At 44.6% G+C, this 18588-nt stretch overlaps 1 protein-coding gene across 4 annotated transcripts in view; it reads right to left on the bottom strand.

The window, feature by feature from the left end:
• The window catches only part of OXSR1 (oxidative stress responsive kinase 1), an 85594-nt gene that overhangs the window by 49542 nt on the left and 17464 nt on the right, over positions 1 to 18588 (bottom strand). For all 4 annotated transcript variants that reach the window (XM_083704164.1, XM_083704162.1, XM_083704165.1 and 1 more), the window contains exons 2-3: positions 16380 to 16492; positions 6145 to 6253 (exon numbers count right to left, since the gene is read on the bottom strand). In XM_083704164.1, the coding sequence (XP_083560290.1) occupies positions 6145 to 6253; positions 16380 to 16492 (222 nt within the window). The remainder of the gene's footprint in view (positions 1 to 6144; positions 6254 to 16379; positions 16493 to 18588) is intronic.

Genomic DNA, 18588 nt, shown 5'->3' with positions numbered 1-18588 from the left:
CAAATGTAGGACTACAACTCCCATAAGCACCAGCCAGCACTGCCCAATGGTCAAGGATAATAGGAGTTGTAGTCCTACATCATCTAGAAGGCTGTTGAAATGGAACACTCAGGATGAAATGGTGAAATCTGCTATGATTAAATGGGCACAAGATGTTGGACATAACATTATGTTTGCTGACTGGGAACAGTTATGGACCACAGGTATGAAGTTTACGGCATGTAATGCCTTAAGAGAGAATATTATGAAAATGATTTACAGGTGGTACATGACCCCAGTCAAGCTTGCAAAACTTTATCATTTGCCCGATAATAAATGTTGGAAATGCAAAGAAAATGAAGGTACATTCTTTCACCTTTGGTGGACGTGCCCAAGGATTAAGGCTTTCTGGGAAATGATTTATAATGAAATGAAAAACGTATTTAAATATACCTTCCTGAAGAAACCAAAGGCCTTTCTCCTGGGCATGGTCGGCCAATTGGTGTCAAAGAAGGATAGAACTTTCTTTATGTATGCTACAACAGCAGCAAGAATACTCATTCCAAAGTACTGGAAGACACAGGATCTACCCACTCTGGAAGAATGGCAGATGAAGGTGATGGACTATATGGGATTGGCAGAAATGACTGGCAGAATCCGAGACCAGGGAGAAGAGTCGGCGGAAGAAGATTGGAAGAAATTAAAAGACTATTTACAGAAATATTGCAAAATTAATGAATGTTAGAATGATGTCGGATAGAAATTAAGTGGTTTTCAGCTGTAATGCTTTAAGAGAATATGGGGGGGGGGGGAAGGGTTAGAAATAGGTTAAAATTTATTGATAAGGATTTGCTGAACTAACAATTTGAATTGGAATACAAAAAAGGGAGGTACGAGGAGGTCTGGGAAATAAGTCAATGAAAAATAAGTAATGGAAACTTTATGTGTTTTTAATTATTTTTATTTTTGTATTTTTGTTATTTTTTCTTTTTGATTTTTATTGTATTACTATTGAAAACTTTAATAAATATTCTTTGGGGGGGGGGGAAATAGAGGGCACTATGTACATAATTCTTAGATGGAAGTAACAATAGATAAACCCGCTACAAGGCAGCCTCTTGTGTTCCTGGTTTGAAATAAACCATAGTGGAACTCCTCAACCCTTCCACCCTTCAAAAATAATAGCTTCCAAAGAGGTTAATGCCTCAACCGTGCAAGAAGCAAATAAAGCAGGCATCATTAAAAGCATTTTAAAGGGAAGATACAAATATAGTCTGAAGGGGAAGATAACCAAGGCATCCAAGAAAAATAATAGGCCATGGTATGCAGTGCTGGTATCAAACCCAGCCTCTCCTAGGTGTTTGGAAGCATCCAGGTTCAAGGTTAAGATGCTTAAGAAGTAATGGAAGCATCGGCAAGAGTGCTCCTTAGAAAAAAGATTCAAAGGCACAAGCAAAAGTCCATGACATGTTCTTCACTGTTTTGGGGAAGCTGACAAGATAATGGAATTTCAAAAAAGCCACCTCCTTGCCATGGCAAATGCCATGTGAATCACCAAGAGATAAATGTTTATGCCTCCAGGACCCACAATAACATCTGAAAAGGCGTATTTATGCTGCCTCATGCATCACTGAAATTGCTAGTTAGCCTCCGGTTGCAGACATATGTTGGAAATAAAAATAGGGCAAGAGGCAGCGAGAAGGGGGAGTGCGTGTGTGTAGACCTAAGTGGGTATTCATGGGCCACTCAGCAGGAAAGCAAGTCATGAGCAGAATGAGAAATGGGAGAGGCTGGAGACTCCCAGCTCCCCCCCCCCAACCCGGCAAAAAAGAAAAAAGAAAAAAAGAACTGTTTGGATTAGGATGTGCAAATGTTGAGACACAGCCATAAATGCAACAGGCACTGAATGAATGAATGAATGATCAATCAGGATCCTGGCTTCCATACCTGCTTTTCACTAAGGCAACCTGCCCAGTTTAATATGCAAACAGCCTTGCAAAGGTGCGTCTAGACATTATGTAGCTGCACCAAGACTCACTCTCAAAAGCTCTTCTCATCTTCTCTCAATGAACTTCATCAAGCCCCCTTCAGTCCCCTTAATAATGCTCCCTGAAGCATTATTCTGAAAATGCTTCATTTTCAGTGGTCCAATTATAGGCACTTCAATGCTATTAATCTGTGCAAAGCTGTGCTTGAAATGGGTTTCTCCCTTCTAAAGCCAACCAACAGCAATGACATCAAGTTTCTGGTCCTTATGAATCACGATTATTTATTTATTTGTTAACTCTTCCTCCAGAACAGAATGGAGTGGCATTTCCAAAAAATGAAAATGTAATGGGGATATAAGTACAAATTAAGCTATGAGGCTCAAAGAACAGCCCTATCCAGCAAGTTTATCATAAAGCAGAACCTGTCGCACCCCAGCTCAAGACATACTTCAACTTAATTTTGTCAAGCCATTCTTTAACTTCTCCATATATTAATCCAGAGAGGCTTCACTTTTCCTTCCCTAGAGAGAGGGAGTTTTATGGAGTAGTTAAAATTCTTTTCCAAGGAGAGGAAGTGACACACTCTGAACTCCCTGTGGGAAAGAGATGATCGCAGTTAACAAGACACACGGGGAAAGAAATGTGATTTAGAGAAAGTTATTAGACAGTCTGCAGACTGAGAGCAAAACACTGCTTTGGCCTTCAGTGACTTTCTCCTTGGTTATGAAGTCATCCACTGACTTTGAAGTTTCATGGAATCATAGACTTGTAGAAGCTTTCCTCAATTGGCAGAAGAATCTCTGTCGTGAAAGCTATTTTGGAAAACTAACCTGCTTATAAAACTCAAGAGGGATTCAGCTCCAAAGCTTTGGAAACCCCAAGACAACTCCCTTCCTCAAGAGAAGGCTGCAAAAATCCTACACAGAAGGCACTTTGATGTAGGGAAATATGTAGTATGAAACTTATGTGTAGACCACTCCACTTCAACCTGCACACCGGCTACACACTATTTCCTACACACAGATCACTTTTAAACCAGGAAATGTGCCGAGTTTTAAGTAGCTGATCTGAAGGAACTAATATTCAAGGATATCTGCGTTGGAATCAGAGTTGGTGAGGATGGCTTGCAAGCCACATTCCCCAACCCCTTTGCTGGATGCAGGAAGTCCACAGCTTGAGCATCTCCAACAGCTGGCTGTCTAGCCTTTGTTTGAAGACCACCAGGGAGGGAGAGCCTACCGACCCCATCAGGTTAATCGGTCCATTGTCAGACTGCCCTACCATCAAGAAGTTGTCTGTAATGGACAAAGGTTCCTCAGCAGACAAGTCAATGCAAAGTAGGGCGAGATGGAAATGACCGGCTTGAACACAAATTCTAAAGGAATCAATTGGTGTTCCTCATTGCTAGGCATTAGAGTTTTACAGCAGGAGGGAGAAAGAGAGAGAGAGAGAGAGAGAGAGAGAGAGAGAGAGATGAAAGACGCACAGTCATCACTCAAGAACCTTTCCCTTCCCTTCTTTGACCCCTCCCTCTTCAAATGCCAGGTAAAAGAGACTTAACGAGATAATTAAGGGAGAGGAAAAGGTCAATAAAGAGCTGATTTATGACACATGCTGGAAGAGCCTTGCGTGCGTAACTAAGAACTGCACTCTCTCCAAAGACAGGAAGCAACGTTCCGCAGAAAAGGGAGATAGAATCTGAAGTTGCTGAATGCGGGGAGGCTGCCAGCTCAACCTCGTGGGAATCTTGACAAATTGCAGCTACACCCAAGCAACAGGTCTTAACACCAAAGCAGCAACAAAAGAAAAGAAAGAAAGAGGGTCCAAGAATAGGGATGCCAACTGATTGAGGCCGTTTTCGCCAACCAAACTTGTGCCTTTTAACAACTCAAGTTTAAATGCATACCAAGAAACAGGTAGTCTACCAAAAATAAAAAGTGGTTCTTGAAATATCCTACTCTGCTTTCTTCATCCTTTAAAGATGTGAAGAAAAGTCAGGTCTGAAAGAGCATCAGGTCCCCTCACCCCAACCAGGTGAAACAGATTCTCCCTCCTCAGTCATCTTCCCTCAGGCTTTTCTGGATTATCAAGTAATCTATTAATATTCCTGCTATTTTCGCAAGATGTCTCTGGCAGGGTTGAGTGGGTAGGTTTAGCTAGGGTATTATTAATGTCTGCAAGTGAACACAAGCCATCCTTTTAATTTCTACCAAAAAAATAAAGGTAATTGGCCTAGATCCAAAGAGCACCTGGAGAAGTTGTGTTCAAACAGGGCTTTGCAACCTCTCCATTTTCCTGCTAGAACCAACTGCTCCCTCCTCTGCCAAGAGCCAATCCTGAGGGTTACAGGGCTGCTAGTGTCAGGGGTGGGTGGAAGGAGCAAGAACAGAAGTTCTGCTCAAATAAGGGGTCCTCGTTCCATGTAGCTGTGACCATGCACTGCATTCACACATTTCCAAATCACTTCCTGGTTAAGGTAAACCATACTTTATGACATCCAAATAGGTCAAACTTTGGTGCAACCCATAGTTTGTTGGCGCTGTGGGTAAAACCTCAGTGCCTAGGACTTGCTGATCATAAGGTCGGCGGTTCGAATCCCCGTGGCGGGGTGAGCTCCCGTTGTTCGGTCCCAGCTCCTGCCCACCTAGCAGTTCGAAAGCACCCCTAAGTGCAAGTAGATAAATAGGTACCGCTTTATAGCGGGAAGGTAAACGGCGTTTCCGTGTACGGCACTGGTGCTGGCTCACCAGTTGCAGCTTCGTCATGCTGGCCACGTGACCCAGAAGTGTCTTCGGACGGCGCCGGCTCCCGGCCTCTTGAGCGAGATGAGCGCGCAACCCTAGAGTTGGTCACGACTGGCCCGTACGGGCAGGGGGACCTTTACCTTTACCTTTATAGTTTGTTTCTAATTCTAGTTAGTAGGCAAGCTACCATTATGGATGTCAAAACAAACTATAGCACGCCAAACCAGGAAGTGAGGGAACCTCCAAGTCTCGTGGGAAGTTTGCAGGCCTCAGGCATAATAATCATGATCTTTCTTCTTCTTTGGCAATCACTCGTAGCTGAGTAAGATTGTCTTCCATAAACACGGTTTTAACAATGAGTCTGTAAGTGACTGTGGAGGCCAATTCTGGAGCCACACATCCTTCCACAGTGGGGACATTGGTTTCCAGGCAGGAGTTGATCACGGTGTGGATTTGCCAAGCGTGCCTTCCTCTTAGCATGTTTCTTCCTTTTGTCCTGAATCTGAGTGTCTTCAAAGCCCATGACACCTTTGGTAAAGGCTATGCTCCAATTGGAGCACTCAAAGGCCAGTGTTTCCCAGTTGGCAGGTGTTTATACTACCTTTTTTTAAGATTTGCCTTGAGTCTATAAACCTTTTTTGTTGACCACCAGCATTACGCTTTCCATTTTTAAGTTCTGAATAGAGTAGTTGCTTTGGAAGACGATCATCTGGCATCTGCACAACATGACCAGTCCAATGAAGTTGATGTTGACGAATCATTGCTTCAACACTGGTGATCTTTGCTTCTTCCAGTACACTGATATTAGTTCGCCTGTCTTCCCAAGTGATGTGTAAAAATTTTCGGAGACATCATTGATGGAATCTTTCAAGGATACCCAAGCTATGACTAGGGCTGGGTGTTATGTCGATATATCGTCCAAAGCCGGTTTGAAGTCTGTCTTGTGATATCAGTTTCATAACTTTTGACCTGGCAATATGTTGTGAATCATGATGTGTTTGTGTGCTATGCAAAAATGACAATGCAGGAAAAACCGTGAAGCCAGCCAGTGCCTCCACATAGCTCCATCCTGTCTGAAATATCAGTATAACATGATGTTTAGCTAGTGATATATCGCGATGTTGAAAACCAGGTATCGTCATCCCTAGCTATGGCTTTGCCATTAAATGCGAGCCAAGCAACTGTATTTGGGAATCACTCAGGTTAAAATAAATACAATCTGACAAATAAAGTTATCAGATTATCTTTTAAAGCTCTATTTAGATGCCTTTTTGAAAAAGGGTAGGATATGTTTTATTTTTAAAAAGTGAAAATTGCTACTCAGTGTTAGAAACAAAAATACCTCTTTGAATGTTTTGAAAGTCCCTTTTACTAGACTAGAACCAAAACAACCTGAGAGCACACACAGACACACCTAATAACCTTATACTCACCTCCACTGAGAAGCTTCATCACTAACCAGAGTTCATCTTTCACTACGAAGGAAGTATAGTAAGATACGATGTTCGGATGATGGCACTGACTCATGGCTTGAATTTCTTTCTAAAGAAGGGGGTGGGGGAGAAAGAGAAAACTTCTGTTACTATTTTTTTTAAAAAAAACAACAACCATGTGCTGAGTGCTCTATGCGTGGAGTGCCCAGTTTGGGGGCAGAGTGCTTAAGACATGTGTAAGATGAACCCAGTCATGGTGAGCACATGAAGGGGTTAGGAACTGGCCATAAGAGCTGAGTTGTGGAGTCAGCACAAAACACAAGACACAGCCCTTGCTACACTCCAGTGCAGGGTTGTCTCCAAACCTGGACTACAACTCCCAGCATCCCTAGCTAGCAAAACCAGTCATCAGGGATGATGGGAACTGTAGCCACAAAACAGCTGGGAAGCCCAAGTTTGGGAAACCCTGATCCAGTGCTCCAGGTTGCAAGTAGGCTGCTGCATGTCTGAAGGCTCAACCGTGTTTTAAAAAAGGATCCCTGGATGTAGAAAAACTAGTATATTAAGAAGAATAGGAGCCAACTCCTAGGGTAGGGTTGCCATATTTCAAAAGCGAAAATCCAGACAGAAAAGTTGTTGAGCCTTTTGGGGGCAAAGCTGTTGAGCTTCTTGGCAAAACCGCAAGAAATGAGATACACCCGGACACTGGTGGTCGAATCCCAGCTGTGTCTGGGAAATTCCAAATGTATGGCAACTCTATTATATAAACTGAGGGAGAAAATTCATCTGAGTCTTTGAAGATGGAGAAATCTGGATGAAGAATGCAAGTCGAGAAGAACAGAGACAGAATTCTAGAAATATGGTGCCGAGATTATGCATATTTAAATTCTGCTCATTTGGAAATGTTTTGCGCGGGGTGTGTGTGGCTGCAACGAAGTGTTGCAGTGCACAGTGCTGCTGTGCAAGAGGCTGACCTGTTACCCAAATACTCCATTGCATTTCCCCATCTCCCCCTTCCAGTTCCCCATTTCATTCATATCCCAGTATGAGCACAACTATTTCCCACTCCCCCCACATTAGATCCCCCCCCTTAAGTAAATACTTCTGCAGATCTTGCCTTCCCATCTCCTCATATGCCAACACCTCCGTCATGTGGAAGAGTGGTGCCATTTTGGCTCCATAAAGAGAAGCGCCTGCCAAGAACTAAGGTTGCTATTAACATATACGATCTATGGTGCTTGGTTTCTTTGCAATATTGTTCTCTTCTATTGGTTTTCTTTTTACTGTTTCCATTCAATTTTCCTTTGAGGTTCTAAGAACTAAGAAGAAGCAGAATTTAAAACAAAACAAGCAAGGTTGTTTACAAAACAAAACCAATACGATAAAATAATGATAAAAATAATAATATACAAAGACAGATTTTCCACCAAGGATTTATACTAAGGGTCAAGTGGCTGGGGACGCCTGTGTGAACAGCCAGTGAGACATCTGCTCTACAAGTACCAACAGAATCTCCTTTCAGAGAAGTTGGTGATATACTGCAGCTAGGGACTTAATAATAATAATTTACTATTTATACCCCGCCCATCTGGCTGGGTTTCCCCAGTCCCTCTGGGCGGCTTTCAACAGAATATTAAAATACAATAGTCTACTAAAAGCTTCTCTAAACAGGGCTGCCTTCAGATACACAAATCTCTTCACCTTTAACAAACTCCACTTCCCACGATCCCATGGTCACCAACATTTTTGGGCCCATAGGAATGTTTGTAAACCAGAGGGGCTGTTGTGGGTGCCACGCATGCGCCCCTCAACCAAGCACACCCCACAACCTATTTGCTCCTTTCAGGCCTGATTTCTTCTGCGGTGGGAGGGATGACCACATACTCCAGCACAAGCTTCTCGATAGAAAAGGAAGAGATGCATGAAACAACCTTGAATAATTGACAGTCTTCTCCAGATTTCAAGATCACAGCTAAGTTGACAGAAGAAGTGGGGGAAGTACTGCGGCTATTAGGAAGGAAGAGGCACTTAGCCATCTGCAATAAGGCTGATTCAATAATGGAAGGCAGAGGATTAAAAAAAAAAAAAGATCTGTAAAATGGAGAAGTAAAGATATGAATTATTAATGGAAAGGGTGCTGCCTTCCTTTATTTCTGCAAGACTGACAGAGCTGAACACACGGGGCAAAGCTTTCACGGCTCTCAATTCCTTCGGTCTCCCCTCATGAAAGTTACAAATCTTGCAAGGGTCCCAAGGATCATATAAAGCAGGCTTCCTCAATCTTAGGTCCCCAGATGTCGCTGGATGACCATTCCCATCATCTATTAGCAGAAGGGCAGCAGTCAGGGGGAGAAATTGTTGGCTCCGGAGCTAACCATTCTTCTGACCCCCTCAAACAACGAGAATCGGAAAAGCGTGCGAATGATGCCTCGTCTATTTCAGGCTGTAACTTATCACAGCCAACCTAGCGAGGCAAGAGTCTCCAAAAACAACTTTCCTCAAACAACCAACTCTTGAAGGCAGATAGGGTTCCCGCTCTTAGAATGGACCTAGAACACAGCTACCACAAACACTAGTGAGCTACACTGCATCGTGGATTATATTTACTTTTCTTAACCAACCAGAATGCTTCAGATAATCAAAATCTCAAGCTTACTTCTTAACACCTAGAGGACTTCATCTTTTAAAAATCAATCGGATAAATAGATTATTTTAATTTTTTTAAAAAACCACCTAAAACTTTTGACATACAGTGGTACCTCAGGATGCGAACGGGATCCATTCCAGAGCCCCGTTCGCATCCCGAAGCGAACGCAACCCGTGTCCGTGCGCCTGTGTGGATCACGTTTCTGCGCCTCTGTGCATGCGTGTGATGCCATTTTGACGGTCTGCGCATGCGCGCGCGCAAAACCCGAAAGTAATGCGCTCCGTTACTTCCGGGTCACCACTGAGCGCAACCCAAATTTGCCTAACCCAAAGCATATTCATCCCAAGGTCTGACTGTACTGGAAAAAGATGTCCTGGTTAAATGAGCATTAGCTTTCTTTAAAATAAAAATTTGCACAATTAAAAGGCTTCGGATTGCAAGGACTATCTTGGAAGAGACATCACCTTGTGCATCAGAACAGAGGACGAGAAGGTCTCTCAGGAGCGTGCCTTTTACACCACACCTGTACCACAAAAGCTTATTGTTTTTACTGGCAAAAAAAATTGCTATCAGTCCATCAGCTAATATAATTGCTGTCATCGGCTGACTAATCTGAAGGGCTGCAGCTCAGAAGTAGAGAATCTGATTTGCACACAAAAGGTTCCGGGTTCAATCCCCATCATCTCCAAGCAGGGCTGAGAATGGCCCCTGCCTGGAAAGACGCCATCAATAAAGTGAATACAGATTTAGGTGGATTGATATACTGATTCATATATGGCAGCTTGCTGGGTCCTACTGCCTGCCCCCCAGACACTCTGGCAGGACCTGCTCCTCGGGACAGAAGGAAGAGGCAAATGTAGTACGCCGCTTCCTTGCGGGGGCTTTTCCTCCAGCCCAGATGTCGAGGCTGAGCTATAATAAGAGCAGACATCAACCCGCAGAGTAATTAAGACTGCTCAGCCATAAGCTTCGGCAGACTCGAATCCCGAGGAATCTCTCTGCAGAGTTGCACGCAAGGGATCTCGGGGTTTCTACCTTTCCATCTCCAGAGGCCCAGATGTAACAGCTCCTCCAAAATGAAAAAGCAACATGGAATCTACTGTTGTGCTCAGGGATGCACAAGTCACCCACGTCCGCCAGACATGGATGAGAAACTCTTTCTAGGAATTTTAGCTCTTTCATAGGAAAGGCTGTGCAATCCGAAAGCATTTGGTGAATACTCCCCCCCCCCCACCGCCCCAAAGAGACCAACAGTCGGACCATTATTTTTACGCATTAGTACATAATCTCAGCAGTCCTTACAAAGATGCAATCTTCTGCTTCAGGTGCACCCTAGAGCCTGGGAATAATTGAGAAGGGTTTTTCTCCCTTTGAATATCAGACCCCAAAGACACATCAAACATTGCATTTTAAAAGCCATTTCACTGCTATATGGCAATGGTTCCCAACTGGGGGTCTAATACCCATCAACTTCCCAGGACGTCCCATTTTGGGAGGCCACGACTCATGCAAAGGCGCAGCCTGAAAGATGCACATCTCAGATTTGCACTGGGCCTTGCTAGAGGGTATGGTGGCACCATTCACACAACAAAAACTACCACAGAGAGACCAACCTTTTTCGAAAGTAGATGGTGCATGGCTTGGCTTTTTGGGGAACCATTGCTATATAGCAGGCATCAGCAAACTTTTTCAGCAGGGGGCCAGTCCACTGTCCCTTAGACATTGTGGGGGGCCAGACTATATTTTTGGGGGGAAATGAACGAATTCCTATGCCCCACATCTCTGGGTTATGAGATGCATTTTAAATAAAAGGACATATTCTACTCATGTAAAAGACGCCGATTCCCGGACCGTCCGCGGGCCGGATTGAGAAGGTGATTGGGCCGCATCCAGCCCCTGAGCCTTCATTTATAGCATGAGTCATCAGGATGGAGGAGCTGCTGCTCTAGAAATACAAGTCAAAAGCTCTTCTTTTGACACTGGACACGATCCAACCTGAAACCCTGGAGAGCCACTGCCAGTCAGTGTCGACAATATTGAGCTAGATGGATCAACAGTCTTAATTCAGTATAAGGAAGCTTCCTGTGTTCTGGCTCCCAAGAATTATGCACATTCCCAACATCAGCCTGAATGCCACTCTTGCGAGAGGGGTGCACTCAACTAGCCTGCCCACCTGCAGTCCCTAGCTTCACATCCTGTCTATTATATTCCACAAGTGTTTGCCACGATTCCCTCCACCCCTGCCATTTTGTGGAAGATCATGCCTACACCTCAATGATCTTTTCTTCTTCTTCTTCCCCTTTTTCCCTTGCTCTGCCGAACAGCCAAGGTGTCCTTGAGTTACTGCGTGCATATTTCCATACTAAATCCCCCACGCTAATCCCTGGTGTGGGCAAGCCCCAGCTTTCTAAATTTAAAACACTGTCACTGTGTATGAAGATGGCATTCATCTAGAAATGCACGCCTGTTAATTATAAACACGTCGCCGTCGCAAACCGCCACATGACAACAAGGTGCGAGGGTCACAGGAGGCCGCGCAGCCCCTCGAGTATATTTTGAGACTTTTAACGGCAAGTTAAGTGCTTCCAAAAATGCCCAGCAAGCTCTTTTCTGAGGGGGTGGTGGAAATTATCATTCCAAGGCAGGCTTTTACAACCTGGTGCCCCCGCAGGGATTATGGGCTGAAACTCCTCTATCAGACCAAGCCACCATGGCCAATGGTCAGGGATGATCTGAAGTGCCCTGGGATGAATCTGAGAACTGTAGAGTTGGAAGCGACCCTGAGTGTCATCTACTCCAGCCCCTTGCAACGCAGGAATCACAGCTAAAGAATCCTGGAGAGAAGGCCAACCAACCTGTTTTGGAAGTCCACCACCTTCCGAAGTAGCCTGTCCCACTTTCAAACAACTCTTGCTGACATATAGGTCTTTTAAGGAAGGCTGTTCCAAGCAATTTGAAGGAGGATGCCTTTTCAAACTCAGTTTCTATCTAACGTTACCTCACCCTTCAAAAAAAGACCCCTATTCCGCATCATACTTGCAGCACCATCAACACCCCCAAGGCCTAACCCATCAGTTAATTTGGTTATAAGCAAGTATTTTTTATAGTTTCAAATCTACGCCTGCCTTGCAACAGTGGAGAGAAACTGCAACTATCTACCTATCCTTCCTTGCACCCCACAAGTTCTGGATGGAAGTGCAGCCCAAACAAACCCAGTTAAGGGGGCAGAGTTCTTAAGAAAGTTAGGGAGAAATGTACAATGTGCCAGAAGATCAAGCAAAGTCGAAACTGAAGGGAGCCATGCCTGCTGTGGTTGCATTAACTTGGGGCAGCCAGCAATGGTAATGGAGCCCTAGCTGCTCAGTTGACTGGGGAGGGAGATGGAGGGGATCAAAGCTTTTGCGCCTCCACCCACAACAAGACTTAACGCACCCCAACACAAAATCTGCCTATGGTTTCCCACCCCCCACCTTTTGGTCTATTTGACCTCCCCAATACATTATTCTCTGCTCTATCCCCACCCCACCCCCTAGCACCACCAAGGTGGAAAGGCCAGGGCTTTTGATGTGGCACAAAAGCTAGGATTGTGTTGCCTAGAAACTGGATGGAATGTGTTGCAAGCTGGCAACTGGGCTTGGATTCCCCCCTCGATCAGCAGAATAAGCAAGGAAAGCAGCACTCAGAGTGCGCAAGAATGGCTGGGCTGTGGAAGAGGCACCAATTCGACCCCTCTCAATTCATCTCTCTCTCTCTCCAGAGTTAACTGGATTGCTCTATTAAGTTGGTGTTTCTTCAAGGCAATGATTTCCAAAAAAAGTCTTTAGAATGCATTAGGGCAGTCACTTGAATAAAGAAACCTTGGGTGACGAAGTGAGTCACCTTCTTAAATCTGCACACGAGTTAAATTGAAGTCCGCACAACGTTAGAAGAATCATTCCGGCTCGTGTGCTTAATCAAGAGCACTGACCACCTGTAGTAGTTAAGTAGTACCTGTGTGCGTGTTTTTTAAAAACTTTAGGATCCATTGCTCAATCAATTATGCAAACGTTTCCAAACAAACTATTTTTAATTAGTGTAGCCAGGCAATTAAATGCTGCAGTGGAAAATTTTCCAGCACTTTATTTTCCCATGGAAAATGTTCCACTCCATAAATTCATTAATAATTATGAAAGGATGTCAGCTGCAAGTAAAAATTAGGCAAGCTAGGCAGTTTCAAAGTTTTAAGCATTGTTTACTAAACACAGGGCATCAGAATGTTGTTGTTGTTTTTAATTAAAACTCAAAATTTCCAATGCAGATTACGTTAATATAATAAGGAAAGTTTCCTGGAAAACCCACAACACTGGAGGCTAATTAACCATTCCATCATGCAGGGCAGTTTCTCTGGCCCAGCTGGCAAGAGCGGTGTGTTTAGAAGAGATATGTTTAAATACACTCACAGCAAACCAAGTGGCTTTGGGGAAGGCTGTTAAATGGGAATACTAAAAAGCAGGAGCAGTTAAGTAGTAGTGTGGAAACTTTGTCCATTCTTTGCCAAATACATCACAGCTGCCTGGTTGCTCAACAATAAAAATACTCTGCACACGCTCAAGATGGTGGCACCAATTTTTGTTCACATGTGCTGGGGATCCGGCTTAGCCCCAGCTCAAACTAAGTCCTGCAACAACCATTCTGCACAATCACGACTGCCAGATCTGGATTTCTTGGAGGCATCTATCTAGCCACTGCTGGAGAAAGAAAACTGGACAGATCTTTTTTAAAATCTGCGTTTGTCTTGATTATTTCACCACCATCATCTATTATCAGAAAGAGGACTTGCTGGCTGAGAGAAGAGACCCAAGAAACTATTGAAGGTGGAAAATTCCCATCTTCCTGATCCTGACAGGGCGCAGCTCGGATGCAATATTAAAACTTTGTTTGTTATGCTTAAGTCACTAGGGGAAGAAAAACACGAGGCTCCTTTCCCCAACGAGAAGCCCGGTAAACAAAGCGCGACTGCCCATCAGGTCACCTAATTGGGACCTCTTGAGAAGAAAATGAAGCAATTCATTGCTGCCCCATTCATTAGCCAATGAAATAGGGGGCTGTTATGGAGGACTGGGTCAGCTTGAGATTAAATTATTTAATTAGGAGTTTTATCTGTGTTTTCTGCTGCAGAGCTTTCTGAATGGTTCTTTGAGTCCTGAGCTGGCAAGTGCCCAAGTTCCAACAGTATGTGTGACTACTTTAGCAGGAAGGGACTAAAGAGGAGGGGATGGAGCCGAATGGTACAACGGATGCAAAAGGCATTCAGACAGACAGGCTCGGTCTCTAGGTTTTGGGTGGCTGGGTGGGGGCGGCGTGGCTCCGCGCAAGCTGCTCTCGGCAGCCTCTCCACCGGTGGCATTGTGCCATCCCCCCCCCCCTTTACAGGCACCGCAAATGTAATTCATCTTTAAGGGATCAAATCACTTCCCAAACCTGTATACACCTGAACCAGATCTGACCTGTAACAACTTACTTCACAGTTGCAGTGGAACTAAAGCCCACAAAACTGAGTGGTCTCACTCCCTGAGAGGCAGTGCAGGAAACACTTCACAGTCTGGGGGAAGGAATGTGTTCCTCCAGGCCCCTCCATTTGGTCTTGCAACCTTTCACAGGCCCTGTTCCACACTCTCAAGTGCTTTTTCCTGGCAGCAATGTGTCCTTAAAGGGTAATGGGGACCCCTGACCATTAGGTCCAATCGTGACCGACTCTGGGGTTGTGGCGTTCGTCTCACTTTATTGGCCGAGGAAGCCCGCGTACAGCTTCCAGGTCATGTGGCCAGCATGACTAAGCCGCTTCTGGCGAACCAAAGCAGCGCACGGAAATGCCATTTACCTACCTGCCAGAGCAGTACCTATTTATCTACTTGCACTTGGACGTGCTTTCGAACTGCTAGGTTGGCAGGAGCAGGGACAGAGCAACGGGAGCTCACCCCATCATGGGGATTCGAACCTCCGACCTTCTGATCGGCAAGTCCTAGGCTCTGTGGTTTAACCCGTATCCCTTGAATTATGATAATATTCCTTACTTGCTAAGATGGGGTAGGGGCACAGAACCCTTTTCCGTGGCTAGGATTAAGGCTGGGCAACATATCTATATATCGTCCGAAACCGGTTTGAAGTCCATATCATGATAGCAGTTTCATAATTTTTTGTCCGGTAAATATATGGCAAATCATGGTTTGCGTGTGTGCACTATGCAAAAATCATGATGCAGAGAAAACCGTGAAGCTGGCCAATGGCTCTACATAGCTCCATCATTATTTCAGGCATTGTGAAAGATCAGTATATTGTAATGTTTAGCTGGTGATACATCACAATGTTGAAAACCAGATATCGCCCAGCGCTCCTGTTTGCCTCTATATAATTCCATCTTTATTTCAGACTTCATGATATATCAGTATAATGCGATGTTTAGCTGGTGATACACAGTCGTACCATGGTTCTCAAAGGCCTTGGTACTCATATATTTTGCCTCCCGAACACCGAAAACCCGGAAGTGTTTCAGTTTTTGAACGTTTTTCAGAAGCCAAACGTCCAATGTGGCTGTCGGCTCTTGTATACGGGTTGCCTGCGCCAATCAGAAGCCATGCCTTGGTTTTCAAACGTTTCGGAAGTCGAATGGACTTCCGGAACAGATTACGTTCGAGAACCAAGGTATGCCAATATTGTGATGCTGAAAACCTGGTATCGCCCAGACCTAGTCTGGATGTAAGAGCCACATCCACTGCCATAATAATAATAATAATAATAATAATAATAATAATAATAATTATTTATACCCCGTCCATCTGGCTGGGTTTCCCCAGCCACTCTGGGTGGCTTCCAACAGAATATTAAAATGCAATAGTCTATTAAACATTAAAAGCTTCCCTAAAGAGGGCTGCCTTTAGATGTCTTCTAAACGTTTGGTAGTTATTTTTCTCTTTGACATCTGGTGGGAGGGCGTTCCACAGGGCGGGTGCCATTACCAAGAAGGCCCTCTGCCTGGTTCCCTGTAACTTGGCTTCTCGCAGTGAGGGAACCGCCAGAAGGCCCTCGGCGCTGGCCCTCAGTGTCCGGGCAAAACGATGGGGGTGGAGACGCTCCTTCAGGTACACTGGGCCGAAGCCATGCCAGTGTTTGCCTCTGGCCACACACCCCCATGCCACACAGCCAATACAAGGCTGCTCATGATGGAAAGCAGCCCTCAACGTGAAAATAGTTTCCTACCACTGATCAAGTCGTCCCCCCCTCCATCTTTTTGTTTCCCGCAATTGTACAGCTTTCTCCTATGCAATCCAAGGGTGAAATCCTACCCACAAATCCAGGAAACCTACACACACAGAGAGAGAGACAGCAACCACAAGATTTTAACACTTTTTCAAATGTTGCTTACAGTCATGAGGTCTTCAACTTTTTCCTTAAAACAAAAACAAAAACCCCCCCACAAAAACCCAGCACAGCCACGGAGAGTCTAACAAATTGCCTGCACAGCGGGGGACACTCCTCCGCCAACACAGAGCAACAGTGATTTATAGACCCTAAAATGAATTGTGGAAGAAGATGGATGGGATTTTTGTACCAGAAGCTCATCCATGCTGGTCTGGCATTTCTCAAGGTTGATGCGCTTGATTGCCACCTTTTCTTTCTTCGGACTACAATAGGCTGCTTGCACCACAGCTGTTGCTCCACTGCCTGGCAGAGAAAACACAGAAAAATACAAAGTTAGGAAGAAGCTGCTAAGGATGCTGCCGAAGTAGCATCTTTTTGCGAGGAGAGGTCTGAAATATTGACAACTACATTTTTGAATTCTATTAGTTTATTACATTTATGGGCCCTTCTTTCGTCCAAGGAGCTCAAGGTGGTGCGTGTGCTTCTCCCTCCCTGCAATTTATCCTCACAACAACCCTGTGAGGTAGGTCAGGCTGAGGTCTTCATGACAGAGTGGGAATTAGAACCCTGCCCTTCCAGGTCTTGGTCCAACACTCTTAGCCAATAAACCACACTGGTTTTCTTTGTTTAAATACATTCACAAATAGTGCTGCTTTTGAACACTGTTGGCATATTCAAATTGCATATTCTGCCCACAAACTTACAGGAACCCCATAGTCCTGCTTAAAAATAAAAGATTTAAAAAAAAAGATAAATTACTAGCCTGCCAGTAACTCCACCCCTCTTGCAGAAGCCAGTTGCACTTCTCTGATGGGCCCTCCATTTCTTCTCCAGTAGCCAGCTCAAATGTCAGCATGCAATTGCTTTTTCAGCTATGGCTACCAGGCCAGAATTTAAATCAGGCATGGGCAAACTCGGCCCTCCAGATGTTTTGGGACTACAGTTCCCATCACCCCTGACCACTGGTCTTGTTAGCTAGGGATGATGGGAGTTGTAGTCCCAAAACACCTGGAGGGCTGAGTTTGCCCATGCCTGATTTAAATGCAAGGCTCCATATCTCACTTGCTCCCAACTACATCCATTCTTACCCGCCCCCCAACTATTAGGTTGCAGAGCAAACAAGGAGACTTGCTAGCGATGACCTTCTCCAAAGTATTAAAAAATAATAATGCAACAAGACACACATGCGAATTCTCACTTTGGCAGCGACTGTGGCACACCATGGATTTTCCAGACCAAACTTAAGGCGGATCGCCAGGCTGCCTTAAGAAAAACGTTAATAAAGGCATAGCTGCAATTCCTGGGATGGCTGAGCTGCTATGGAATTTAAATTGTAACATTCCTCAAGAGAGGCAGAACAAGTTTGAAGGTATCACTACAGACACAGCATACCAAAACCACATAGCTAATAGCAAGAAGAGTGAAAGGTTACAATGAGGAGACAATGAGGAAGCTGTTGTGAGGCAAGGGACAGTTTTTTGAAAGGGGAGGCAAAGCTTCCCAAAGTCTTCTCTCTCACCCTTTACAAGGCCAAGCTGACTTGACAACAGTTTTGCTGCTGAAGCTAACCAGTCCTGAATTTCATAAACTTCCCAGATGGTCACCACTTTAGCAAAGGAGACCCACACTGAGGCAATGCAATGCGCAAATCTCCCAATGCAAACTAACATAGGATTTGGCGTCCTCAGAACCTGAGTGGGGTTTCTAGCTCTCAGGACTGAAGCAAACACAAAGTCCAGAAACTTAAGTCAGAAAACCCCTAGCAACAGTCCTGCATGTTTCTCATCCCAACCATCAAAATATTTCTCTCCCTCTTGAACTTTCTGCTACTGTATTCCCCTCTCCGCCCCAAAACACTTTCAGCCCACCTTTATATCATTTGCACAACCTCAGGTCTTGAAAACTATTCAGTTATTTTGCTCATTTTTATTCTGGACACAGGACTGAGAGTGGTTGCACTGGCTTTAAAGCTGTTTTTATCCATGCCTTTTAAGAACTCTAATATCTGAGAGATGACCTAGGTATATCTATACACACACACACCACAACATAACCCTCTACATGTGCCCCCTTGCTACTGACAGCTCTGGAAAGCAGCGAGTGAGAGAGTGACAAGAGCCGTATGCCTTTTGCCACGTGTGTTTATTTACTCGCAGCACTATTAACATGTTCAAATTAGATTTGCCATTTGAAAACGAGCAATTATATTCCTTCCTTTCCCTTCGGCCAGGCTCCCTCCTGGGCCAATTTAAAGGGCACCCAAACTATTCAGCGTTAATTCCCTGGGATGGAGGGAAAGCAATTCTGCAGTCCCATTTCCAGCACACAGCGACCAGATCAGAATGGTACACCATTCCTCCTTAATCGCCTGCAGCTGTCTTGATGGAAGATGCCATAAT

Source organism: Podarcis gaigeae (genome assembly GCF_964106915.1).
Source record: "Podarcis gaigeae genome assembly, chromosome: 12".
Taxonomy (NCBI): Eukaryota; Metazoa; Chordata; class Lepidosauria; order Squamata; family Lacertidae; genus Podarcis; species Podarcis gaigeae.
The sequence above is the reverse complement of the archived record's forward strand: the minus strand, read 5'-3'. Positions and strand labels throughout refer to the sequence as shown.